At 42.6% G+C, this 27,150-nt stretch overlaps 1 protein-coding gene across 1 annotated transcript in view; it reads left to right on the forward strand.

Annotated features, from left to right (window-relative positions):
- Positions 1-27,150, forward strand: part of atg10 (ATG10 autophagy related 10 homolog (S. cerevisiae)) — a 218,221-nt gene that overhangs the window by 165,618 nt on the left and 25,453 nt on the right. The window contains exon 7 of the mRNA XM_069936411.1: positions 4-101. Coding sequence (XP_069792512.1) covers positions 4-101 — 98 coding nt within the window. The remainder of the gene's footprint in view (positions 1-3; positions 102-27,150) is intronic.

Raw genomic sequence — 27,150 nt, forward strand, 5'->3', positions numbered from 1 at the left:
TAGATGGCAGACCTCTTGCATTGAAAGAAATTTGGGAGAGTGTTCATGATTGTTACCAAGAAAGCCTTTCGCACGGACCCTGGGATACCATTACACAGCAGGTAATCAATCATATGTACTGCAAAACAAGTTCAAATCAGTTTTATACATCAGTTGGAAATTGGAGTAAAATGAATTATTGAAAACTTCAAGTTGGTCAATGTCAACAACCATTTTAAGGCTATTTTCTTGATAAAGCAGAACAATGGAACACACTTGCATTTCAGTCTTTTAAAGATAGTAGGAATGAGACCAAATTGTTTTGCTCTGCTATTTAGACGAATGATTACCATAGCTATCCAAATTGCAGAGTCTGACTTATATCCAGTATCTTTGACCTACTACCATCATGTAGCAGGTACAGAAGCATCAAAATAAGGACTGCTAGGCTGGGAAATAGCTTCCTCACGCAAGCTGTGAGGTTGATGAACAGCTTCCTGAAACCTTCAGTATCTTTAAACGACATTGTGTAAATTATTTCAGAGCATTTGTGCATATTTATTTTATATTTTTATGCACGTACAAGCCCCCCATAATGTTTGGGACAAAAGCACCTTTTTTCCTTTATTTGCCTCTGTGCACCACACTTTTAAATTCATAATCAAACAATTCACATGTAATTAAAGTGCATTTATTCAAGGTTATTTGTATAAATTTTGGTTTCACCATGTAGAAATTACAGCACTTTTTATACATAGTCATTCCAGGGCACCATACACTGCAAGATGCAAACCACTAATTAACCACAGAAAGAATGGTTTGCCAAGAAGTTTTTAAAAGAGCCTGCAGAATTATAGAAAAGGTCTTGTGGACAGTTGAAACCCAGATTAACCTGAATCAGAATGATGGAAAGAGGAAAGTGTGCAGACGTAAAGGAACTGTCCAAGATCCAAAACATACCACCTTTGCCATGGTTTGCATCTTGCAGTGTAGACTCTGTAGTTCTGTTCATGAAGACTACTGAGAATACTAATCATCGGCACATCCACACCTGCATCTTGAAGAATGTTTCTGATCTGTCAGAAATATGTTTGGGGGATTTTTCTTCTTTATGATGAGAATTCATTTATCATCTGCAGTAGCGTTCTTCCTTGGAAAACCAGTTCCTTTGCGATTACTGAGCTCACCAGTAAACTCTTTCTTCTTGACGATGTTCCAAACTGTTGATTTTGGGGATCCTAAGGTTACTGTTTCATTTTTGTTTTTCAACCTAAAATTGCTTCTTTGACTTTCATTGGCACAGCTCTGGTCCTCATGTAGAAAAATGGTAACTTCAGGCAGTCCGTGGGTTACGAACGTCTGGGTTACGAACAACTCGTACTTTCAAACGGGTTGTTCCCCAATTGATGCATGCACATAATTGTGCTCCCATTTGTGCTACACATAAATGCGTGTAATATTACCTCATGAATGCTAAATAAGAACCATAAGTACCTGTTCCGCCTTACGTACAAATTCAGCTTATGGACAGACTCAGGTAACAAAATTCCGTTCATTATCTGGGGACTGCCTGTACAGACTCCAAAGGTGTTCAAAAGCTTCAAAGCAAACCTAGCTCTCTTATACCTGCACCAATGAAACAATTAAGCATACCTGAGTAATCACAAACACCCGTGAAACCATATGTCCCAAATATTATGGGGCCCTGAAATGAGGAGACAATGTATAAAAATGCCAGTGTTTGTATCTGACTTCTCCTCTGGCAGCACCTTTCAGATATCAACCACTCTATGTGTAAAACAAACTTTCATACTAGACTCCCTTTAAAATCCCTCCCTCTCCTTAAACATCTACCCTCTTGTTTTTGGCACTCCTGCCCTATATATGCCCCTTGTAGTTTGATATTATTTTATCGGGTCTTCCCTGAACCTCCATGGATCCAGGGAAAACAAACCCAGCCTATCTAATCTCTCCTTATATCTACACCCCTCCAATCCAGGCAATTTACTGGTGGAGCCAAACACAGTCTACTGGGAGATCTCAGTAGGTCAAGCATCATCAGTGGGTGGAAAAGTAAGTGGTCGACATTTCCAGCTGAAACCCTTGAATTTCAACGCAACTATAGGAAGATTATCAAAGCTTACAGGGTGATATAGGACAGTTAGAATTGTGGGCTGGAAGATGGCAGATGGAGTGTAATACTGATAAATGTGAGGAGCTACATTTTGGTAGGACTAATCAATACAGGTCATACACATTAAATGGTAGACAATTGAGGAGTGCAGTGGAGCAAAGAGATTGAGGAGTCATGGTACATAATTCCCTAAAAGTTGAATCACATGTAGATAGGGTGGTGAAAAAGGCATTTGGTATGTTGACTTTCATAAATCAGAGTATAGAATACAGGAGTTGGGATGTTATGTTGAAGTTGTATAAGGCGTTGGTGAGGCCAAATTTGGAATATTATGTGCAGTTTTGGTCGCTGAATTAAAGGAAAGATATAAACATAGAGAGAGTGCAGAGGAGGTTTACGAGAATGTTGCTGGGGTTTCAGGGTTTGAGTTACAAGGAAAGGTTGAGCAGGCTGGGACTTTATTTCCTGGAGCGTAGATGAATGAGGGGTGATTTGATATTCAAAATTATAAGGGGGACAGATAGAGTCAATGTAGATAGGATTTTTTTCCATTGAGAGTAGGGGAGATTCAAACAAGAGGACATGGATTGAGGGTAAAAGGGGAAAAGTTTAGTGGAAACATGAGGGGGAATTTCTTCACGCAGAGTGTGGTGGGGATATGGAATGAACTTCCAGCAGAGGTGGTAGAAGCGAGACCAATATTAATATTTAAGGAAAGTTGGATAGGTATATGGACAGGAGAGGTATGAAGGGTTATGGGCCGAATACGGGTCAGTGGGACTAGGTGGGAGAAATTGTTCAGCATGGACTAAAAGGGCCGAACAGGCCTCTTTCTGTGCTGTAAATGGTTATATGGTTATCGCCTATTCTTTTTCTCCCACTGATGTGGCTTGACCTGCTGGGTTCCTCCAGCAGATTGTATTTGGCTTCAGATTCCTGCATCTCCAGTATAGTGGTGACTGTTCTTTATACCGTCTCCATCACAAGAATATCCTTCCTGTAGTGTAGTGACCAGAACTGCTTACTATAGTCAAGCTGTACCAAGACCTCCTCCGATTCTCTCTACCCTGGCTAATGAAGACAAACATCCCATGTACCTTCTTCACCACGTTACCTACTTGTGATGACATCTTCAGAAATCTTTGGATCTGCACATCAAGGTAACCCTAAGGTCTTACCATTCATGGTGTGCCCTTTACTTCTAACACTACCCCAAAATCCATTACCTTGCACATTACATTCCTTCTGCTATTGCTCTTTCCAACTTAATAGCTGATTAATGTTATCCTGTAACATAATAATACTTTCATACTTTCAATAACACCACCATTTTTTTCTGTCCCTCAGGATTTATTCCAGTAATTTTCCTTCCACAGATGTTAGATTACCTAGCTAATAACCTAGTCTATCCCTGCTGATCTTATAAGGATACCAGACTGCTGCCTTCCAATCATCTGGCATTTCATCTAAAACCAATTGGTGCTGCATTGCAATTTGCAATTCACCAAATAGGAGAATGCAATCCCTTCTATCTTTTTGTTGCCATAATCTAGGCTGCAGTCACAACGGATATAACTACGTAATTACAGCGCAGAGACAGGCCAGTTCAGCCCTTCTAATCCATGCCGAAAACCTACTCCCACTTAGTCCCATTGACCTGCATCCGGCCTATAACCATCTACACCTCGCTTGTCCATATACATATCCAACTTTTCGCGAACCTGCATGTACTACTTCGGCCAGAAGCGCATTGCACACTCCCACCATCCACTGAGTGAAAAAATTCCCTCTCATGTTTCCTCTAACTTTTTCCCTCTTCAATCTCAGTCCATGTCCTCTTGTTTGAATCTCCCCCACTCTCAATGGAAAACACTTATCCACATTGACTTTATCTGGCCCCCCTCATAATTTTAAGTACTTCTATCAAATTACCCCTCAATCTTCTATGCTCCAGAGAATAAAATTCCAGCCTGCTCAACCTTTTCCTGGAACTTAAACCTTAAAACCCAGGCAACATTCTTGTAAGTCTCTTCTGCACTCTCTCTATTCTGTTTATATCCTTCCTATGATTCGGCGACCAAAACTGCACATAGTATTCCAAATTTGGCCTCACCAATGCCTTATACAACTTCAGCATGACATCCCAACTCCTGTATTCAAGTACTCTGATTTGTGAAGGCCAACATATCAAATGTTTTCTTCACTACCCTATCTACATGAGACTCTACTTCCAGGGAATTATGTACCAGAATTCCTAAATCCCTTTGTTCTATTGCACTCCTCAATTGTCGACCATTTAACATGTATAACCTTTGCTGATTAGTCCCACCAAAATGTAGCACCTCACATTTAACAGTATTAAACTCCATCTGCCATCTTCCAGCCCACTCTTCTAACTGTCCTATATCCTACTGCAAGTTTTAATAACCTTCTTAACTGTCCACAACACCAGCAATCTTCATATTATCTGCATACTTGCTTATCCAGTTTACCGCCCTTTCATTTAGATCATTAATATATATGACAAACAACAATAGACCCCGTACCATTCCCTGAGGCACTCCATTAGTCACTGGCCTCCAATTTGACAAACAATTTTCCATCACTACTCTCTGGCATCTCCCATCCAACCCTTGTTGAATCCATTTCACTAATTCAACATTAATAGCTAATGCTTGAACCTTCCCAAGTAACCTCTTATGAGGAACCTTGTCAAAGGCCTTTCTAAAGTCCATATAGACAACATCCACACCTTCCCCTCATCAACCTTCCTCATAAATTCCTCAAAAAACTCTATAAGATTTGTTAAACCTGATCTATCATGTACAAAACCACGTTGATTACTCCTAATCAATCCTTATCATTCCAAATAATTGTATATACGATCTCTAAGAACACTCTCCATTAATTTACCCACCACCAATGTCAGATTCACAGGCCTATAATTACCAGGTTTACTTTTGGAGCCTTTTTCTAAACAGCGGGACAACAGGAGCTACCCTCCTGCAACTCCCCCGTGACCAATAACATTTTTAAAATTTTGTCAGAGCCCCCACTATTTGTACACTAACTTCCCTTAGGGTCCAAGGGAATTTCTTATCAGGACCCAGAGATTTATCCATTTTTATTCTCTTTAAAATAGCCAATACTACTTCCTCATTAATCTGTATATTGTCTATGACCTCACTACTAGTGTTCCTTACTTCACCTGGCTCAATATTCCTTTCCTTAGTGAATACTGAAGAAAAAAATCATTTAAAATTTCCCCAACTCTCTGACTCCTCACAGAGCCAACCCCTCTGATCCTCAAGGGGCCCAATTTTATCCCTCACTATTACTTTTAATGTAGCTGTAGAAACCCTTTGGATTTATTTTTACCTTGCCTGCCAAATCCACCTCATAGATCCTTTTAGCCTTTCTAATTTCTTTCTTAAGATTTTTTTACACTCCTTTATGCCTCAAGCACCTCCTCTATTCCCTGTTGTCTATACCTGTTGTACACATCTCAGAAACAAATTCCCAATATCCTTTAAAAATCAAGGCTCCCTATATTTTCTAACCTTTAATCCTCACAGGGACATACTGACACTGTACTTTCAAAATTTCCCCTTTGAATATCCTCCATTTATCTGTTACATCCTTCCCTGAAAATAAATTATCCCAATCCACACCCTCTAAATCCTTTCACATCTCCTCAAAATTTGCTTTATTCCAATCGAGTATCTCAACCTTAGGCCCAGCCCTATCCTTCTCCATTATTAACCTAAAACTAATAGTGTTATGATCACTAGACCCAAAGTGTTTCCCCAACACAAACCTCTGTCACTTGACCTATCTTATTCCCTAATAGGAGATCCAAAACTTCCCCTCTCTAGACAGTTCTTCTATGTATTGATTTAGAAAACTTCCCCGAACACATTTGAAAAAAAAACCCATCCAGCCCTTTTACAATATGGGTGGCCCAGGCAATGTGTGGAATGTTAAAATCTCCTATAATCACCACCTTAGGTTTATTACACACATATGTAATCTCCTTACAAATTTGCTCCTCTAATTCTCTCAGCCCATTAGCTAGCCTATAATACAGTCCCCTTAGTGCTTTCATGCCTTTCCCACTCCTCATTTCCACCCTCATAAGGCCTCACTGGATGAGCCTCCAATCTCTCCTCCAATAGCTGTAATGTTTTCTCTAACAAGCAATGCAACTCCTCCACCTTTTATCCCCCCTGTTCTATCATGCCTAAAACAACGGAATCCTGGAATATTTTGCTGTCAATCATGTCCCTCCTGCAACCATTGTAGTTTCACTCTCCCTTCAAATCAAGGTAATATTCTACCCTAATCTCCTCACTTTCATTCTGATTCCTACACCCCCCCCTCCCCCTAGTGTAAACCCTCGTCAGCAGCTCAAGCAAACCTGCCCGGCAGGATATTGGTTCTCCCTTCAGTTCAAGTGCACCCTGTCCCTTTTGTACAGGTCAGACATTCCCCAGAAGAGATCCCAATGATCCACAAATGTGAACCCCTGCCCTCGCACCAACTCTTTATCCACGCATTCATCCACCACATCTTCCTATTCTTACCCTCTCTAGCACGTGGCACAGACAGCAATCCCGAGATTACCACCCCTGAGGTCCTGCTTTTTAACTTCTTTCCTAACTCCATATATTCTTTTTTCAAAACCTTATCCCCACTTCTAGCTATATCTTTGGTCTCCATGTGGACCACGACATCTGGCTGTTCGCCCTCCCCCTCCAGAATGCTGTGTACTCGATCAGAGGCATCCCTGACCCTGACGTCCAGAAGGCAACATACCAACCCTGATCCCCAATCTCATCCACCAAACCTCCTATCTGCTCCATTAACCAGCGAATCCCCAATTACAAGAGCTATCCTCTTTTCCCCCTTTCCCTTCTGAGCCCCCATGCAGGAGACCTGACCAGCACGACTTGTCCCTGATAGGTCATCCCTCCAACAGTATCAAAAACAGTATACATTATTGAGGGGTACTCCACATTGTCTGTCTCCCCCCCCCCACCTCCCTTTCTTCACAGTCACCCAGTTAGCTGACTCCTGTCTGTTTAGGGGTGACTGTCTCCCTGTAACTCCTATCTCTGATTACCTCTGCCTCCCTTATGATCCGAGGCTTATCCAGAAACTCCAGATTCCTCACTCAGTCTCCCAGGAGTTGCATCTGGATGCACCTTTTGCAGGTGTAGTTATCTGGAACACCTGGACTGTCCCTGACTTCCCACATCCTTCAATCAGAAGGCTACCCCAACTACCTCCATAACCCTCTCTTAGATTAATTAAAATAAACTACCAACCTTACCTCACTGGGAGCACTTCCTCAGCCTCTACTGGCCAAAGCCTCTCAAGCCAAAGCCTTGAAGTCCCACTCCTTCACTACACCACTCACTCACTAGGCTGTTCCTCGCTGGCCGCTTATTGGTGCTTGTCAATGAACTCAATTGCCCAATTACTCAATTGGGAAGGTCAAAGTCCTGACCCCGGGCCCTTTTTAAATTCTCCTAAAATCTACTTACCAACACGACCCACTCGACCCACCTCCGACTCTGTCTCTCCTCTTCACTTCAAGAGATGTCTTTCATGTCAGGACAAGGCCCCGCCTATTCTCTCAGACTGAAGTAAAATATGAGAAGATGAGTTATTGAGCCTCCTGTCTTATACTTACTTGTCCAAGATTCAAAATCACCGGAACAGATTATTGCACTGGAAACATTCCACAGCTCAGGCAGAATTAGTGGAAGAGACACAGAGCTAACATTTCAGCTCATAAATGGGAATGTGCAAGAACAAATGAGTTATAGAGAGGGTGAGGAAAGAATGATGGGACCAATAGAAATCTCAGATAGGATGAATTCAGCTTTTCTAAGGTCAGTCCAATGGTTATGGAACCACAGATTAACAGTCAGAGAAAAATAATAACAGATCAAGGAACATATAATAAAAAAATGAAAGTCTGCAGACACCACGGATAAGGAAAAACACACTGCTGGAGATACTCAGCAGCCAAATAGTGTACTTTATAGAGCAAAGATAAAGAAATATAATGAACATTTTGGGTTTGTTTATACAAGGGACATATAAGCTGTTATATATAAGTTAGGGCTGTTACTGGGATCTGAAACCAAAAGGATAATGCTGAAAATGTCTACAGGTCAAGTAGTGTCTGTGGAGAGGAAAAATTGAATAAGTTTTGTGGATGGATAGCCTATGGCAGAACTGACCAGATTTGATACAAGCAGTGAAAGTGGGTTAGTTGAAATTGTTGAATTCACTCTTCAATGTGTTGAAGCAGAATATCAAGTGGTGTTCCTCCAGCTTCCTTTGTGCTTTTGTTGGAAAAGTGCAGGAACACAGACAGAGAAGTCAGAGTGGGAATGGCACGAAGTGAAAAGTTAACTCTGTTTTTCGTGCCACGGATGCTGACGGGTCTGCCAAGTGTTTCCAGGATTTTGAAATTCTGACAGTTGCTCTTCTTTTTCTTCTTCTTGTTACATTCCTGGGGCTATGAAACCTCTGAGGTTAAATCAGTTTTCTTTTGGTGCTAGAACTATTAGAGAGTGATGGAAGTTTTGTACCATACACCTTATTGTCTAAACACCCAAGATTCTGTTCAGGATCTAAATACTGGTGCTGGATTTATCAGCTGTGAAACAAAAAAAATACTGTGTAGGTCAGGCAGCATCCATGAAGAGAGAACAGGGTTAATGTTTGACTTGAAGACCTCTTGTCGGAAATGAAAGTTGGAGGAGTGAACAAAGAGATTGCCACTGAGGTGGAGACCAGATGGTGTTGTCAGAAGTGAACTTTTTCCCAAACAAATTCATGACCGAGCTCTTCTGGTTAATTCAAATACTTTGAGAGACTCTGCTTCCTATTCTCATACTTGCGAAGGTCATTCCCATAAATACCTGCAAGGTAAGCCTATTGGCAGTTCAGAACTGCACAGCTTGTGAGTGAAAACATCGTTATCACATGCCCAATGGAAATGAGCCACGAAGTGCAAGGACAAAACTTTTTCATTGTTTGGCTGACTTCCCAAATGTACATGGTGTTCCAAATGGAACCCATGTGGCCATTAAGATCCCACATATGAAGCAGAATGCCTAAAAAATGTCACCCTGTGTCAGACTGTGCAGACTGTTTCAGATCACAAAAATCATCTAGGTCTAGAAGATCAATAGCTATTATATACTAAGCAGCTCAATGATTTTTATTGAATGGAGCATCTATCGAGGTGTTCCTTTTGTCATGAGAGTGAGTGGGGTTATTGAACAGACTAATGTTCTCCACTTAAAGATTTATAAATATTGAGGAATGATCTGACTTTTGAGAGTATAGAGAGGGTGAGGAATGAATGATGGGACCAATAGAAATCTCAGATAGGATGAGTTCAGCTTTTCTAAGGTCAGTCCAATGGTTATAGAACCACAGATTAACAGTCTGTGATACTTGCCTACTAATTATTACTAGAAGGTCTAGGAGAGCAAGGAGATGTAGGCTCTCTGAGCAGAGAGCGTTAGTATGGGCGAATGGGGCGACATGGACCCAGTCACAACCTGGTCCTGGTGGTCAGTGCCAACGACAACAGGTAACTGATTGATTGGTATTCTTCCCATTTCTGATTGCACAAGTGATTTAAATTAAGGGATGTGAGTGCAACTAAGTGTATTCTTAACTAATTAAATCCAAAGTAATCCATTTTCTAAATATGGAGAGAAGTCACTGAAGTGATTACTGTGACAGAGTGTATAGAAATGTTTTTGGGAGATAAATTGGGAAAGGTTTGTTAGAGTAGATTACATACAAACACTTAAAAATAGACCTTATTTGAAATACTGGAGTTCAGCTAATGCTAGACATATCGGGGCCTCAATAGCTTTTGCAAGAGCTTTGAAGGGTGCTTAAGATACTTCACTAATGGATTACCAAAGGCAACAGATGAAAGAGCAGGCTGGAGCTGCTATGGTCTGAAGGAGAACGCTGTTGTAAGAGGGTCATGAGGTTTTGCAACCAGAGAGAGTCAAACTGGCTTTTTCTCTGAGTGAGAGAGACACACACAGAGATCACATGTGCAGTGTTGCAGCCAGCAAGAGCAGCTGGAACTGGAACAGGACAAGCTGGCAAGACTCTCCATTTTGGAAGACAGCCTGGTCAAAGCCCTTGTGATTCAAGGAGAGGACTGGCTGTCTAATGTTTCACTTGGAATAAGTGAAACAAAAAGAAACTCTGTGGTGACCTGAAAGGAAGAGGTTATCGTCTAGAGAACCCTGACAGGACAAGTTTCGTCAGCAAGACACTGGAGTGGCTGATAGAAGTACATCAGTTGTGGATGTCCTGGAACAACAAATCTCTCTGAAAACTGACAAGAACCTTCCTGAGCAGTAACCATTTACCTTTCAAGCACCAAAGCCTGGTAAACTTTACAAACGTTAAGTTCTGTGCACAGTATAAAAATTTCCTGCAACCAATGAACTTGGAGGAATGAGAATTAAGATTGGACAGTGAACCAAGGATCTTTTCTGAACTTACACACACACATTACATACACGTGCGCTTAGAATTAGAAGGGGATTAAATTAGGTTAAGTAAGTCAATAATTAAGTTAAAGTTTGATTCTATTTTCATGTTTAAAGATAATTAAAAGAAACTTTTGTTTAAGTAACCATTTGTCTTGATGAATATCTATTGCTGCTGGGTTTTCAGGTCCTCTGGGCTCGAAACATTATGCTCTCTCCTTCAGTATATATGCATCGAACTTCCTGTTTGTTTTGATATTTCTTGATCATTTTCTCTCCTTCTCTCTCATTAATAATTGCTCTTTTGTTGTTGGTTCTTGTAAAATCTCAGTGGTCTGATCTACCACCAGCCCTTGCTCCTATCTGTAGTAATAGCTTTGGTTTGATATTTTCTTTGATGTCCTCTCTCAACCATATATGGTTCAAATTTCTCCTGGATCCCTCTGTCCACCTACCTAACCCTTAGCCTTTTTTCCCAGTCCATTCCTGGCAACACTACATTCATGTGATTGAATGTCCTCATGAATTTTGTCCTCAAACTGTATCCCAGAATTCCACCACGTTGTGATTGGTAAATAAATAGTGGCAAATATCGAAGCATCACAAAAGTGAGGTACAGTGAAACCCCCTGGTATGCGGCTCCTCCGGGGATTGGTAGATGCCGGATAAGTGAACTTTCGGCTTGCTTGAGATTGTTGCGGGATTGGTGAACTAATGGCGAGGCGTGCCAATTTTAAACTTCCGTATTTTTTTACCAATTTATGTTCCGTGATTTTTTTTTTGCACGTTTTACTGTACTTAGTGAGTAATTAACAGGGAAAATCAAAGAAAATATGAAATCAAAAGCTCAGCTTACAAAATAGCAAAAGCTAGTGATAAAATAGGAATGGGAAATTTTCAGTTAGCAGCAATAAACATTAAAAAAATTGATTCTGGGGAAAGAATTGGCAAGTAATATCAAAAGAAACAGTCTTGACTTCTATGGGTATATGAAAGGTAAGAGGGTTATTTAGGGAAATGTGAGATCCCTGGAGAGCAAGTCTGGAGAAATAGTGGATCAATTAAACCAATGCTTTGCATTAGTTTTCAAGGCAGAAATTAGACTTCCCGAACAGTTTCAAATATGAGGGAAGAACTTGTAACAGCCCCTATCATAGGGGACAAATTATGGAAAAAATAATGGGACTATAATCGACAAATCAGCAAGATCCAGTACAAGAGGGATTTAAAGGAACGGACAGCAGAAATAGTAGACACAATGATGGAAGATTTTCTGAACACACTGAGTTCCTGGATGGTATGAACATATCTTAAAACCACAAATATGTCTCCCTTGCTCAAGAAGGGAGAAAAGAGGGAAGCTATTAGCTCGTTAGCTTGACTTTTCTTGATGGTAAGTTGCTGGTTATTTAAATAAGCTTAGGAATCAAATCAAAACAATATGATTTTCTGAAAGGGAAACTATGTGTGATAAATTTACTCGGTTTCTTCACTAATGTTGATGGAGGGAAACCTATAGATGTAGTATAATTGGTTTTCCAGGAGAAATAATGGGGTGCCACATTAAAAAGCTAGTTTACAAGAGGGTGTCTCACAATATTGGGATGAGTGTCAATATAAAGGCTGAAAGTCAGAATAATGAATATTTAAATAGACTGAAAAGCTGGAACACAAAGATCAATCATTTGCATGGCACAGTTAGTGTAGCAGTTGGTGAAACACTGTTACAGCACCAGCCACCAGCTTTCAAATCTGGCGCTGTCTGTAAGGAGTTTGTACGTTCTCCCTGTGTCTATGTGGGTTTCCTCCGGGTGCTCCAGTTTACTGCCACCCTTCAAAACATACCAGGGTAGTAGGTCAATTGGGTGTAATTGGGCAGCATGGGCGCGTGGGCCGAAAGGGCCTGGTATCATGCTGAATGTTGAAATTTATAATTTATTTAGCATCTGTATTCATGACCTGGAGAAGGGGTGCAGAGTTTCCACATTTGCTGATGACATAAAATATGTGGGAGAGCCATGCTGTCCCCTTTCTTGTGTTTTTCCTCAATATTGTAAAATGTTCTATGTGGACATCGGATGTGGGGGTGTGCAGGTCTCTGTGCTGCACATTCTATGACTGAGAAAAGTTTTATTTCAATAAAGAACTTTGGCCACTTCAGAGCAGCCCAATGTATGCAGTATGTGGAGCTAATCAATCGTTTACAATTATATTATAGCCGACCGCCACAAAGAAACACACACACACAGTGTGGCAGGTTAAACTCATTCCTTTATTAGGGCTGGCAAGGCTGTTTTTATACAGTTCAAGTTCCCGCCATTTTTGCTGATTGGCTGAGTCATCCATATGAATAACAATAGCAGGCGGGAACATCCATGCATATTAATGCCCTTCTTCCCCAGCCTGTTTCTGCTGAGTTAGCTGGGCAGATTGACCAATGCCATTTTAGGGCTGTTGGTCTGCTGCTGCCCCAGCTTCTATCCCCACTAGTTCAGTGTCCTGGGAGTCATTTTAGCGATCTCTGTCCACGTCTGCTGCCGCGCAATGTGCTGGCCCGATCTCTGCAATTGTGGGTCGCCATTTGACCCCCCCCCCCAGAACCAGCATTACAGTCTATAGTGTCCGTAGGTATAATCCCCAAAGTCTTTTGTGGTCTGCCTCTGCACCGAGGTGTTGGTGTCTCCACAGGTTCTGCTGGTTCTGTGTGGGGAGGCTTGAGTCTATTTGTAGTGAAGACCTTTGGTTTACCACCGATGTCCAGCACGAAGGTGACTCCGTTGTTCCGGATGACTTGAAAGGGATCTTCATATGGCTTCTGCGGTGGTGAACGGTGGGGTCCTCTGTGTACAAACACATACTCACAAACCTTGAGTTCTCTGGGGATGTTGTACTTGACTTGTCCATGTCTGGAGGGTGGGATCAGAGCCAGGTTACCGACCTTTTTGTGCAACCTGTCCAGGAAGGTGGTTGTCTCCGCCTGCTGTCCTCTGGCCTGTGGAACAAAATCCCCGGGAACCGTGAGTGGGGTTCTGTAGATGAGGATGGGTGGAGGTCTTCTTTCGGCGCTGTTCGGATGCCCAGTAGTACTCATGGTAGCTCGTCCACTCAGCTGTGGCTCTTGAGTCTGATCATGAGGGTGGTCTTGAGGTGCTCCACCATCCCGTTGGCTTGCGGGTGGTATGCTGTCGTATGGTGTAGCTGAGCGCCCCACAGGTCAACAAACTAGAGGTGAACTGTGTGCCTCAGTCAGAAGTGATGTGCTGTGGCAGTCCGAATCTTGCAATCCATGACGAGAGGAGTGCTTTGGCACAGGAACTGGTGGATGTGACAGCCAGGGGGATTGCTTCTGGCCACCGATGAAGCAGTCGACCACTGTGAACAGATAGTGGAAACCCTGAGAGACTGGCAAGGATCCAACTATGTCCACGTGAATGTGGTCAAACCTGCGTTCTTTTGGCTCGAAAGGCTGTGGGGGGGACCTTGGTGTGTCGCTGCACTTTGGGTGTTTGGCACTATGTATACGCCTTGGCCCACCCCCGGACTTGTTTCTGCAATCCATGCCACACGTACTTGCTAGTCCTGATGAATGGGTGTGCCAGCCCATGGATGGAGTCAAAAACTTGTCGCCTCCATGCCATTGGGACAATAGGTTGAACCTGCCCAGTGGCCACATCGCACAGGAGGGTAGTAGTACGTGTGCTGACTGGAATGTCCTGAAGCCGAAGATCTGTGACAGCAGTCCTGTACTGCGGGATCTCGTCATCCTGCTGCTGGGCCTCTGCCAGTGCTGCAAAGTCTAGACCAATGACCAGGGAGTGGATGCTGTGTCTTGGCAAGGCGTCCATGACCACGTTGTCTTTGCCCGAGATGTGTTTGACGTCGATGGTGTACTCCGCGATGTAAGACAAGTGTCTCTGTTGGCGGGCTGACCAGGGATCGGAGATTTTAGCCAGAGCGAAGGTATGTAGTTTGTGGTCCGTGAAAGCCCTTCCCTCAAGAAAGTAACGGAAGTGGCGGATGGCTAAATACCGCGCCAGCAGCTCTCTATCGAAAGCACTGTACTTTAATTCAGGGGGCCGCAGATGTTTGCTGAAGAAAGCGAGTGGGTACAAACTTTGTTCTATTTGTTGCTCCAGGACTCCACCATTCACTTTTCCTGAGGCATCGACTGTGAGGGCCGTGAGTGCATCTGGTCTGGGGTGGGTCAGGAGTGTAGCTTTGTCCAGGGCTTCTTTGGTTTCTACAAACGTATGTGCAGATTCATCATCCCAGGTCAGGTCCTTCTTCTTGCAGGACATCAGGATGAACAGAGGGCGCATCACTCGGGCAGCAGCTGGGATAAACCTGCGATAAAAGTTTATCATCCCCACGATCTCCTGCAGACCTTTGGTTGTACTAGGCTACAGGAAGCTGTGGATGGCCTCTACCTTGTCGGGCAGTGGTGTGGCCCCATCCTTTGTAATCCTGTGGCCCAGGAAGTCAATGGTGTTCAGGCCAAACCGGCATTTGGTCAAGTTGATGGTGAGGCCAAACTCCTGCAGACGACTACAGAGATTTCGGAGGTGCTGAAGGTGTTCCTGTCAGGTTCTACTTGCCACAAGGATATTGTCGAGGTAGACAAAAGTGCCATTCAGATCTTGGCCCAATGCGTCCATCAGTCACTGGAACGTCTGTGCTGCATTTTTGAGCCCAAACTTGACCAGCCCAAATGGAGTGATGATGGCCGTCTTAGGGATGTCATCAGGTGCACCGTGATCTGGTGATATCATCGCATGAGGTCCACTTTTGAGAATATTGTTGCCTTGTGCAGGTTTGCCACAAAATCCTGGATGTGTGGCACAGGGTAACAGTCCGGGGTGTTGGCATCATTGAGCCAGCGATAGTCGCCACATGGACTCCAACCCCCAGTTGTTTTAGGCACCATGTGCAGGGGCGAGGCCTATGGGCTGTCTGATCGTCAAACAATACCCAACTCCACGATCTTGCGGAACTCCACCTTGGCCAGTTGGAGCTTCTCTGGGGGAAGTCGTCTCACCCTTGCATGGAAGGTAGGCCCTTGGTCAGGATGTGATGTCTGACGCCTTGTTGAGACATCTCTGCTGTGAACTGAGGGGAAAAGATTGCTGGGAATCCCACTAGCACCTTGGAGAACTCATCGTCCAAGCTGTGGACGGAGTCCAGATGTGTTGCCGGAAACCTAGAGCCCCTCAGTGCGATGGTCTTGTAAGTCTCAGTGTGAATGAGTCACTTACCCTTAAGGTCCACTAGGAGGCTGTGGGTTCACAGGAAATCCACTCCAAGGAGTGGTTGTTCCACTGCAGCTAGCGTGATCTCCCATGAGAAGTAACTTCCCCCGAACTGCAGCTCGGCCCTACGAGTGCCATAGGTCCGTTTACTGCTATTGTTGGCAGCCCTCAACATGGGTCCCTCTAGCCTGCGCCTGGTGTCCAACCCTGTCGGGGGTATCATGCTGACCTGTGCTCCTGTATCCACCAGGAAGTGTTTGCCAGACAGGCAGTCCCAGACGTACAGGAGGCATTGTCATTTCCCTGGAACTCTCAGGGGGACTGGCATTGGTGGGCCTCGGTGCCCCATCTCCGTTGGTAGAAGCACAATCTGTCGCTGGACTCGCTCCTGCCTCTCATCTGTTGTTCCTTGCTTGGGACTGCTCTGGTCTGATTGTGGGGCTTCTTTACGAGCACCACGGTAGCCGAGCACTTCTGTTTCTGTTTCCACAGAATGTCTGACCGTGCTGCGACTTTCAGGGGGGTGGGTAAAATTCGCATCCGCTAGGAACAGATTGATGTCTTCAGGCATCTGTTCCAGATACACCTGCTCGAACATGATACCGGGCTGCTGATCTCCCAGGAGGGCCAGCATTTCATTGATCTGTCTACAAGCCCATCCAGGTGGAGCAAACGTGCTCCTCACTCTCGCAGCAAGAGTTCGAAAGTCTCATTTAATACTCTTTGAAGGCAGTGTAAATGCCTTCCAATGGTGGCCTGTGGATAAAGTTGGCCATTCTGTCTGCGGATCCAGGGCAATGACCACATGGTAGTACCGGGTGGTCTCTGCTGTGATGCCCCGAATCTGGAACTGAGACTCCGCCTGGTCGAACCACACACGTGGTTGAACTGTCCAGAAGGGAGCTTCAGGCAGACTGCACTGACTGCTGCTTTTTGTTCTCCATCGCTAGGTTTAGATTCCTTCTAAGCCATCGAGGTCACCAATTGTAGCCAAAGAAACACACACACACACAGTGTGGCAGGTTAAGCTCATTCCTTTATTAGAGCTGGAAAGGTTGTTTTTATACGGTTCAAGTTCCCGCATTTTTTGTTGATTGAGTCAGCCAAATGACTAACAATAGTGGGCGGGAACATCCATGCATATGAATGCCCTTCTACCCCAGCCTGTTTCTGCTGAGTTAGCTGCGCAGCTTGACCAACGCCATTTTAGGGCTGTTGGTCTGATGCTGCCCCAGCTTCTAACACCGCCTGTTCATTGTCCTGGGAGTCACTTTAGCGATCTCTGTCCACATCTGTTGCCATATGATGTGCCAACATCTCCACAACTGCAGGCCACCACAATATGAAAATAAATGAAGGATGGTCTTTATTATCTCATTATTCAAGTGCATATAACTAATTCAAATTTGATTTTCAGAATATGAAATCAAAGCCTAAATTATTTTTTAAAAATTAGAAAATTTCAAAGCTTCATTATAATGTTTGATAAGCCCAAATAACATTTTTCGCTTTTTGTGTATTTTTCAACAATGATATTTTTAATAGACCATCTAATGAAATTAACTGCGTGATTTTCATTCATAGTTCTGATAGCCTAACTTATCATCTTTCTGTTGACGTTCATCTGAGTGGGAATCTCCCTTGAGTCGTCGTTCAGCCATTTTATGTGTACCAACATCCAGTAATTTGTTTTAACTGCTTTTGTTTTAAATACTGTAAATCAATTACAACACACAGCTGTTTAATAGAACTTCTAAAACATTGTTAGAAATCTCTGTGGGCATTTCCTGGTGGCTCATAATGATGCCAATTTACCACACGTGGCACAATCTGCTCACACTGAAAGGGGCAATTCTAAGGTCGATTGGAAGCTGTTAACCCTTTACATCCTGCAGTATCTGTGGAAACTCGCCTGATTTTCTTTTAAAAAATTTATTTTAACTTTACACTTATTAATTCTTGATTAGTTATTGATGTATTAAATTTAACATCGCAAATTATTAATATGATAAAGCACATTCTATGACTACGAATCTGTTTATAGTCAAATCTAAGCTTAATTTGTCAGTTTGAGAATCAAGGTGATGATACCTTATTTTTTCTGATTGAATAGGAAATTCCACACTTTCATTTAACTTGTCAATAGTTTGTTGATTTCTGCTGCTAGATCTGAGCCAGTCAATCACAGTTTATCTTCCTCCGTTAATTCTTACCATCTTCAGCCCACAAAATTGTTTTCTTAAATCCACCCATGCCTCGAGTTATGGCAATCAAGAGAGCAGAATCTCCAAAGTGCGCCGTTTCACGCTGGAAGCATGTTTATATGCTGAAGAGTCCTTGAAACTAGGGAGCAAGGGTCTTTGCAGCTTAACTGTGAAATGAACTCTGGTTCCACCATCATCTGGACCTGAGTAGAAGTCCATAAAAGTTTCTATAACTTTGTAAAAGACAGCCGAAATAAAAACAAACCATGATTAATAAAGGACTGTTACTAGTGGGCAATTGTGAATGGAGTTTATGAATGACGCACTGTCTCTGGAAAACTTCAGTAGCCTGTGTATCAAGTTGTTTCTCAAATAGCAGGAATAATGTTCTTATTTTGCTTTGTTATAATTTATTTGACTAAATCTGAAATACCAGTGTGAAAATGAGCATACAGCCTCTCCAAAGAATTCGTTTTCTTTTCTGTAAAGCAAAAAAAAAAAAAAAAATTGCAGTGCCAAAAATCAGTGATCCTGCATTCCACTGAAAAGGTCCAGAGTTCTGTTCACAAACAAATCATTTTGTCTTAATGAGGAAATAGCTTCCAGCAGTGGAATGTATTGAGACGAGCAGTTTTTGTACAGTATCTTGTTGCATGTCTCAGAAGAGCTTGAACATGCATCACTTTGAAGTTTGGTCACTTATTGTGAAGTCTACTATAATGGCCAAGGGTACCACAAGTAACTAGGATATGAATCCAAAGCAGTAGATGTTGGCTGAGGCGCGGTACCACTGCTGCAGGTGGGGACCCACAGAAAACAGGGAGCAGAGACACAGCGCTCCCATAGAGTCCAACCACCCAGTCTAACCGCCATTAGCTTCATATAGGCTTTGAACAGCCTGTTAAGGAGCCAACGGTAGTTTTATTTAAAATCCCACAACCGTGGCCAAAATGGCAGCACCTATTGTAAGCAACAGCCACGAGGGGAAGTGGAGGACTAGCGCAGGGCACCAGAAATCGGGGAGACCAACCTCCCCCCACCACCTCGCCCCCAATCTGAGGAGGAGAAGCAGAGGAGACGACCCATGGGACAGTGACTATGATGACGGACCAGTGAGGGCTCTGAGGCTGTGGATCACACATACGGTGGGCAGTCGGTGACTCGAGATGAGGAACTCACACAAGCTGTGGGCTGCTGGAGATGACAGTCAAGGGGCTCACACAGAGCTGCAGACTGCTGGAGACTGGCTCTAAACTGGCCAAATGGTACCAGATATTGTAACCGGGATGTGAGAGAGTGCCGAGGACACTGCAGGGTTCCTAATCACATCGAAGGTTTGAATCTAGAGCTCAGGTTGCCAGTAGTTTGGACTGGACTTTGTGTGGCTGCAGAAACACTGGAGGAGAATCAACTCGGTGACTCTGGGGAAATCGCTCTTTTGCTTCTCTTTCTCTGACTGTAAGAGGTGCTTCGGGCAATTTCTGCTGATGGTGAATCTGTCTGCAAAAAGGCAATTTTGTGTAAAATGATGCTTTTTAAAATCACATGACAATAAATTGAATCATGAATCAATGCTTTGTTTGACCATGGAAATCCCTTTGAGTGGTGTTACAGTACCCTTAACCAGGACAAGCAAATGGGATCTCATCATGACATCTGGCACATCAAGGCCATGAATGCCACTGTAACTAAGGAAGTTCCAACTTCTACATTTAAGTTGGTTATGTGGGCTTCAAGTCTATAACGTTTGCTAATGAGAAGATGTGACCAACAAAGCCAATTAGCCATAAATTGGACAGCTTTGTACCTGAAACTCGGGAGGGGGCAGGGGGCGTGTCAAAGTGCGGGCTGTATAACAGTGCTGCTCCATCAAAACTGTGAGGATCGCAGTTCAATTCTGAGCTTCTGCAATGACTATACAGAGTTTCTACGATCTCCATAACCACTTGACTTTCCTCCGGGTGTTCCAGTTTTCTCCTACATGCCAAAGACATGCAGTTTAATAGGTTAAATTAATTATGTAAATTCCCTGTAATATAATGCTTGGCAAATGTATTGCAGCAATGTTCTAGACTTGTGTAGGAAGGAGGTAAAGGTTCCATTTTTGGTACATTTAGAACAGTGATTCTCAACCTTTTTCTTTCCACTCACATACCACTTTAAGTAATCCCTATGCCATTTGTGCTCTGTGATTAGTAAGGGATTGCTTAAGGTGGTATGTGGGTGGAAAGAAAAAGGTTGAGAACCACTGATTTAGAATGTAATATACCTAAAATTCATTAACTTTTGTCCTCCATAAGGCAGACAGAGAATCACCACTTTGTCCAGTGCCCCTCACAAGGTGTTGGTGACCTTGAAGTGTTTTAAGGTAGACAAATCCTCAGGGCTTGATCAACTGAATTTCAAGTGAAGAAATTATGGGGACCCTTTTGAAGATATTTACATCACCATAATGTGCCATAATTTAAAAAGAACTGCAAGGGCAAACCTGGGAACTACAGTTCACAGTGGGAAAATTGCTGGAGCCGATCTTGAGGATCGGGATCTAACAGCATTTGGATTGGCAGAGACTGATGACAGAGATGGTATCTCATGAATCTGACAGAAGATTTTGAAGAAGTGACCAAAGGGTTTATGAGGCAGGGCAGTGAACAGTGTGTATATATCAGCTTTAGCAATGCCATTACAAAGTCCCATATGGACGGGTATTGAGGGCAAAAGTTGGGACTTCATGATTCAACTGTATCAAGTGTTGGTGAGACCACACTAAACACACTGTGCATTTCTGGTTGCCCAGCTATTGTAGGACAACAATAAACTGGAAGGAGTACAGAGGAGATGCACCAGGATTTTGCTGAAATAGGAGTTATAGGGAGAGATGGGATTGGCTGGATCTTCATTCCCTGCAGAATAGGAGGCTGTGGAATGAGCTTCCAAATGTTTATAAAATCACACTGGACATGGATGAAGTGAATACTCAGTCTTATTCTCAGGGTGGACGATTCTGGAACTTGAGGGCATAGGTTTAAGGGGAGAGGGAGGGAGATTTAAGAAGGACCTGAGGGGCAACTTTTTCAAAGGGTCGTCTGTACATGGAATAGCAGTGGAAGCTATAGAAGTGGCTGCATTTGAACAGATATGTAGTAAGGAAGGGCAAGTGAAGAAATCCAAAAACCCATCTTGATCAGCATGGATGAGTTCAGCTGAAGGGCCTTTTCCATGCTGTATGACTTTTTCAACCTATGTTGACCGGCATGTCAGAGGGAACAGATTTCCAGGAAAAATTGGTGGAAGGGGATTGCTTGACCAGTGGCATACTCGAGATGGGCTCAAAAGCTTCATTCTGAAACATGAAATACTGATTGTCCAATAACCATGACAAGTACCCTTATGATCCAGTCACAGCAAATGAACAATGATTGGCATTTGCAACTCTGTTTGATTTTAGCCAGGTAATTCTCACTGTTTCATTTTTAACCTATAAATAATTTGCAGCAAATTGGTGTAACAATATATAAACAATATATATTTTTCTGCTCTATTTTATCAGAATCCGAAATTATTGTCATTAACAAGTCACGAAAGTCAGTGTTTTGCAGCAATGTCGTAGTCCAAACATTCATATTACAACCATCTTACAACAATTAATAAAAACAAAATAGTGCATGAAAAGTAAGGCAGACAGTGTCTTTGGTTCATTAATCATTCAAGAATCTGATGACCTGCTAACTTCAGCCCTCTTCGTACTTGTCATGGAGCCACTAGCCGAAGCCATTCACCAGGATCTAGATATCAAGGGTTTTAGAGTAGGGCAGGAAGAACATAAAATCAACTTATTTGCTATTGATGTACTGATATATCTGACAGACCCAGCAATCTCATTGTCCAAGCTATGCTCTACTCTGGAGGAATATGGGGAGATCTCTGGCTATAAGAGCAAAACTATGCCACTTACTAAGGGGGGATTACAGTCAATATCAAGAAAACAGTTATTTAAAGTGGCCACAAAATGGGATTAAATATCTAGGAGTCAAAATAGACAAATAACTTGAATAATTTATAATTATACCCCCTTGCATGGGAGAATTGAGGAGGACTTAAATGGATGGATGTCCCTGCCCATAACTTTACTGGGCAGGGTCAACTGTATTAAAATGAGACTTCAGTTCTCTTCCAGACACTGCCCAAGGTGTTGCCCTGGGAATTCTTCCAAAATTTGCTCTCACAAAAAAAGAACATTTTTATGAAATGGGAAGATACCCAGGGTCTCTGGAAAAATTGACCTGGGATTACAGTCTGGGTGGATTATGAATGTCAGACTTTATGTAATACTATTGGGAAGCCCAGTCGAGATGCAACGCCTCACTCTTTGAAGGGGGAGGTGTACCATCCTGGGCATGAGGTAGGCAAGAAGGTAGCAGAGGACTTTATTTATAAATGGAATGCTAAATTGTTATCCGGGAAAACAGGCAGCCCTATACTAAAACAAATTATCTTCATTTGGAATAAAATTAACCAATATCTAGGAATCAAAGGGGGGCTGTCTCCAAAAACACCCATGACTCCAAATAGATTAATATCCATTGATGGTAGGTAATATGATACTGGGAACCTGGCGTCATAATGGCATCAGGTGTGTAGAGGACTGTTACAAATGGGAGCAGCTAATGTCATTTGAACAACACAGGCATAAATATGATTTATCAAATAAGATGCTCCACTGCTACCTTCAGATAAGATCTTTTCTGCGGGACAAATTAGGTCCAACGTGCAGTTTCATAGAGGCCTTGATTCAAAGCGGGAACACATGGAAGTTCATCTCGGCAATGTATTTCTTGCTCCAAGCAGAAGGACTTAAGCCAGGCCTTCACAAATCAAGCCAGAGATGGGAGTTGGTCCTAGAAATAACAATTGATGAGCGGTGCTGGTCCGACTTACGTCAGATCAGTATGACTGCAATTCTTAATGCGCAGTACAGGCTGATACAATACAACTTTCTACACTAGCTGTATCTGACACTGCAAAAATTGAACAGAATTGTCAGACCAATGTTGTGGCATTGAGGTAGGAACCATTGTGCATGCAGCCTGGACATGTACCAAGATGAGACCTTTCTGGGTGGAACTAGGCCAAGTCCTAGAAAAAAATCATAGATAAAGAATTCCCACAGGACCCAGAGTTGTTCCTGTTGGGAAACATAATGGACATAAGACTTACAATGAACCTGTCCACATTTCAAATCCAATTCGTAATGATCACATTGGCAGTGGTCAGGAAGTGCATAGCGGCTACCTGGAAATCCGACTCCTGCCTGAGCATTACACGCTGAAACACGGAAATGCAAAGTTGTGTTTTCTTGGAGAAAATTGCTTACAGCTTAAGAAAAAAGTATAACACGTTTTTGAAAATTTGGCAACCATACTAAAATTCTATAGGAGCACCCTACCTTCCCCATCTATCCTTCAGTTGGTTGAGGGGGCGGGGTTCCATCCCCTGCCAACCAGGAAAAAATAAAGAGAAGAAAACAGCCTGAGCACTGGCTGCCGTGTCGTGACAAACCCATAAAACCCTGATATATATCTTAAACATTTGTAGTGAGTGTCTGTGTGTAACTGTGGTTAGTTAAGTGTTAAGCGTGAAATGTGGGGGTTGAGGAGGGAGGGAGATGAAAAGAGCTTGAAGTCTGCAGGAAACTGTATAAAATGGATAATTGTAAATTGTAGTCAGTGCTGGTACTGTTAACGTTGACACTGATAATGTTGATAACTGTTTGAGTTTAACTTTGGAAAATCATAAATAAAATATTCAAAACAAGAATCTGATGGCAGTGGGGAAGAAGCTGTCCTTGTGCTGCTGAGTGCTCGTCCTTAGGCTCCTGGACCTTTTTCCCGATGGTAGCAGAGTGAAGGTAGCATAATCAGGGGGGTGGGGGTCTTTGAGGATAGAGGCTGCTTTTTTTAAGACACCACCTCATGTAGATGTTCTCGATGCAGTGAAGTCTAGTGCCTGTGATGTTGCAGACTGCGTTAACAACTCTCTGGAGTCTTTTCTTGTCCTGAAAGTTGACATCTCCAGACCAGACAGTGATGCAAACCATCAGAATGCTTTCCACAAAGCCCCTGTGGAGGTTTTTGAGAGTCTTTTGTGGTGTCATAAAATAGAGCAGAAAAATGGGTTGAATACTTTCCCCTTCATCCCTATGTGTACTGTAACACCAAGAAGTTGTAATATTCATCCAGTTAAATGGTTAAAAAAAATTATCATCTGCCTTTATTATAAATATGTGGTCAGAAATATACTTAATACCAAAATAAAATTATTATGATTTTAGGAGTGGTTATAACAAGGTCTGGTGGATAGTTTATCATGATTTAATATATTCACAATGGATGTTTTAAATTAAATTATCTGAACTTACTTGGAGTATTGTGTGCAGTTTGGTCACCTACCTACCAGAAAGATATCAATAAATTTGAAAGAGTGCAGAGATTTACTAGGATGTTGCAGGACTTGAGGAACTGAGTTACAAGGAATGGTTAGAACTTTATTCCCTGGAGCATAGAAGAATGGGTGGGGAGGGGAGAGATTTGATGGAGGTATACAAAATTATCAGGGGTATACATAAAGCATCGAGTCCACGCTGCTGAAGATCCAGCTGCGCTGGATGGGTCACGTCTCCAGAATGGAGGACCATCGCCTTCCCAAGATCGTGTTATATGGCAAGCTCTCCACTGTCCACCGTGACAGAGGTGCACCAAAGAAAAGGTACAAGGACTGCCTAAAGAAATCTCTTGGTGCCTGCCACATTGACCACCGCCAGTGAGCTGATAACGCCTCAAACCGTGCATCTTGGCGCCTCACAGTTTGGCGGGCAGCAACCTCCTTTGAAGAAGACCGCAGAGCCCACCTCACTGACAAAAGGCAAAGGAGGAAAAACCCAACACCCAACCCCAACCAACCAATTTTCCCTTGCAACCGCTGCAATCGTGTCTGCCTGTCCCGCATCGGACTTGTCAGCCACAAACGAGCCTGCAGCTGACGTGGACTTTTTACCCCCTCCATAAATCTTTGTCCGCGAAGCCAAGCCAAAGAAGACATAAAGTAAATTCAAGAAGGCTGTTTCCTTTGAGGTTAGGTGAGTGGGATAAAGGCAAAAGGGAAGGAGTTTAGGGGGAACATTAAGGGGAATTTCTTCACACAGAGAATGGTGGGAGTGTGGAACGAGTTGCCAGCTGCAGAGGTGAATGCAGGCTCAATTTTAAGATTTAAGAAAAGTTTGAACAGGTACCTGGAGGCTATGGACTAGGTGCAGGTCAGTGGGGACTAGGCAGAATAATAGTTCAGCACAGACGAAGTGCCTGGTTTCTGTGCTGTAATGTTCCATGGTTCTACCATGTGGGCTTCTCACTAAATCTTCAGATATTTTGCTAACAAAAATTCCCAGCCTTTTTTTAGTTCATTTGACCCCAGAAGGAAACCAGTTCTTCCTTCACATTAAAATATGAACAGTAAGTTGTACATCAGCAGGTCTGTTACTTCCCCAAGTTTACTCAAATCTAATGCTAATGTATTTATTAACTCATTTAAAGGAAATATAAAAGTCATTACAGTGGGATATGCATGGAAGCACCTTATAATAATATTTTTGTGTGATATTCAAACTGAATTTTAAGTGTTCCCTGAGAACATAGAAATCTATAGTCACTTTGGTTCATCTGACTATTCACAGCAGGTTATTCTATTGTGGGCAGTGCCATGACTTTGCTTCTCAACATTATAAATGAATTCTTGTTATTGTTATTCTCTGCAATAATTGACAGTCTATCTTGAAATATTAAAAGCCTTTTTTTTTAAATAGTAGAATAATGTATTTATAGAATTTCCTGTTATTTGTTTCTTCAATACCTATCAGAAAAGGGTGATGATTGCACAGCTCCTTGGCACAAAGTAGCTGAGATAAATAATCTCATCTTTGGCAAAAAAAAATTGATATATTTCTGAAGTTGAAAGAATCAAAGGGGAAGGAAAATGGAGCTATCGGCTTGAGGGGCACTTGGTCTTATCCCTCCTGGTCCTCAGCAGAAATTCCTTGATCTGATGACCCTCACTGCTCTGACTTTCCTCAGTTTGGACCAGCAGATTTTGTTGTATTAGTTTCCGGTTTCTGCTCACCTGCTCTCCTCTTCCCCTCCCTCCTTCCCTTCCCCTTTCCAGTTCTCCTCCCTCCCTTCCCCCTCCATTCATCTAGCTCATCCTCCTCCCCTTGATCGCTGCTGTCCCCTCCCTGCCTTCTCCACCTATCACCTCCTGCCTTTGCAACCATACCTCCTCCTTACTCTTTTGCTCGGATGCCTGCTGACATTTTTTCCTTACCTTGATGAAGGGCTCAAGCCTGAACCATCGGTTATGCATTTTTACCTTTGCTATATAAAGGACACTGTTTGACCTGCTGATTTTCTCCAGCATTGTGTATTTTTACTTCTCTGTCTGCTTTTGGGACACCATTCAACAGTGAGATCAATAACAGATTGGAGGTTTTCCTATCATTTGTACTCATTCAGTAAAATGTGGTCATCATCAAGACTCGAACATTGTGCAAATATTGGTTCATTGAAATATGTTTTAATTTGGCACCCCTTGATTTGCTGAGATGAAGTCAGTTCTTTAAGTGTCTGTACAGAATGTCTTTAAAAGAAGTTATCAATTCATTTTCTAATCCTTTCATGAAAACCCTAACTAAGCTTTTCTGTGGACTATCAGCCTGTGCTTAGTAATTGAATGAATCTGAGAGACGTGATGGAAGTGTCCAGATGTACCTTGATTATGTGATTAAATACAAGACAATGCAGGTACTCTCTGTGCTTAATTAGAGGCATGCCTCTAATAGATAGTGCAACGAAACCTAAAACATAAACAATTATGATATTTTACAAACTACTGGAATGATTATCTTAATTTTTCAAATGAAACGACAAAAGTTGGAAATATTTAGCTTTTCATATTAGGCCTTAAGTATTTGTGGAGAGGAAAACAGAGTTAAC

This window comes from Narcine bancroftii, chromosome 1, assembly GCF_036971445.1.
Source record: "Narcine bancroftii isolate sNarBan1 chromosome 1, sNarBan1.hap1, whole genome shotgun sequence".
NCBI classification, from domain to species: domain Eukaryota; kingdom Metazoa; phylum Chordata; class Chondrichthyes; order Torpediniformes; family Narcinidae; genus Narcine; species Narcine bancroftii.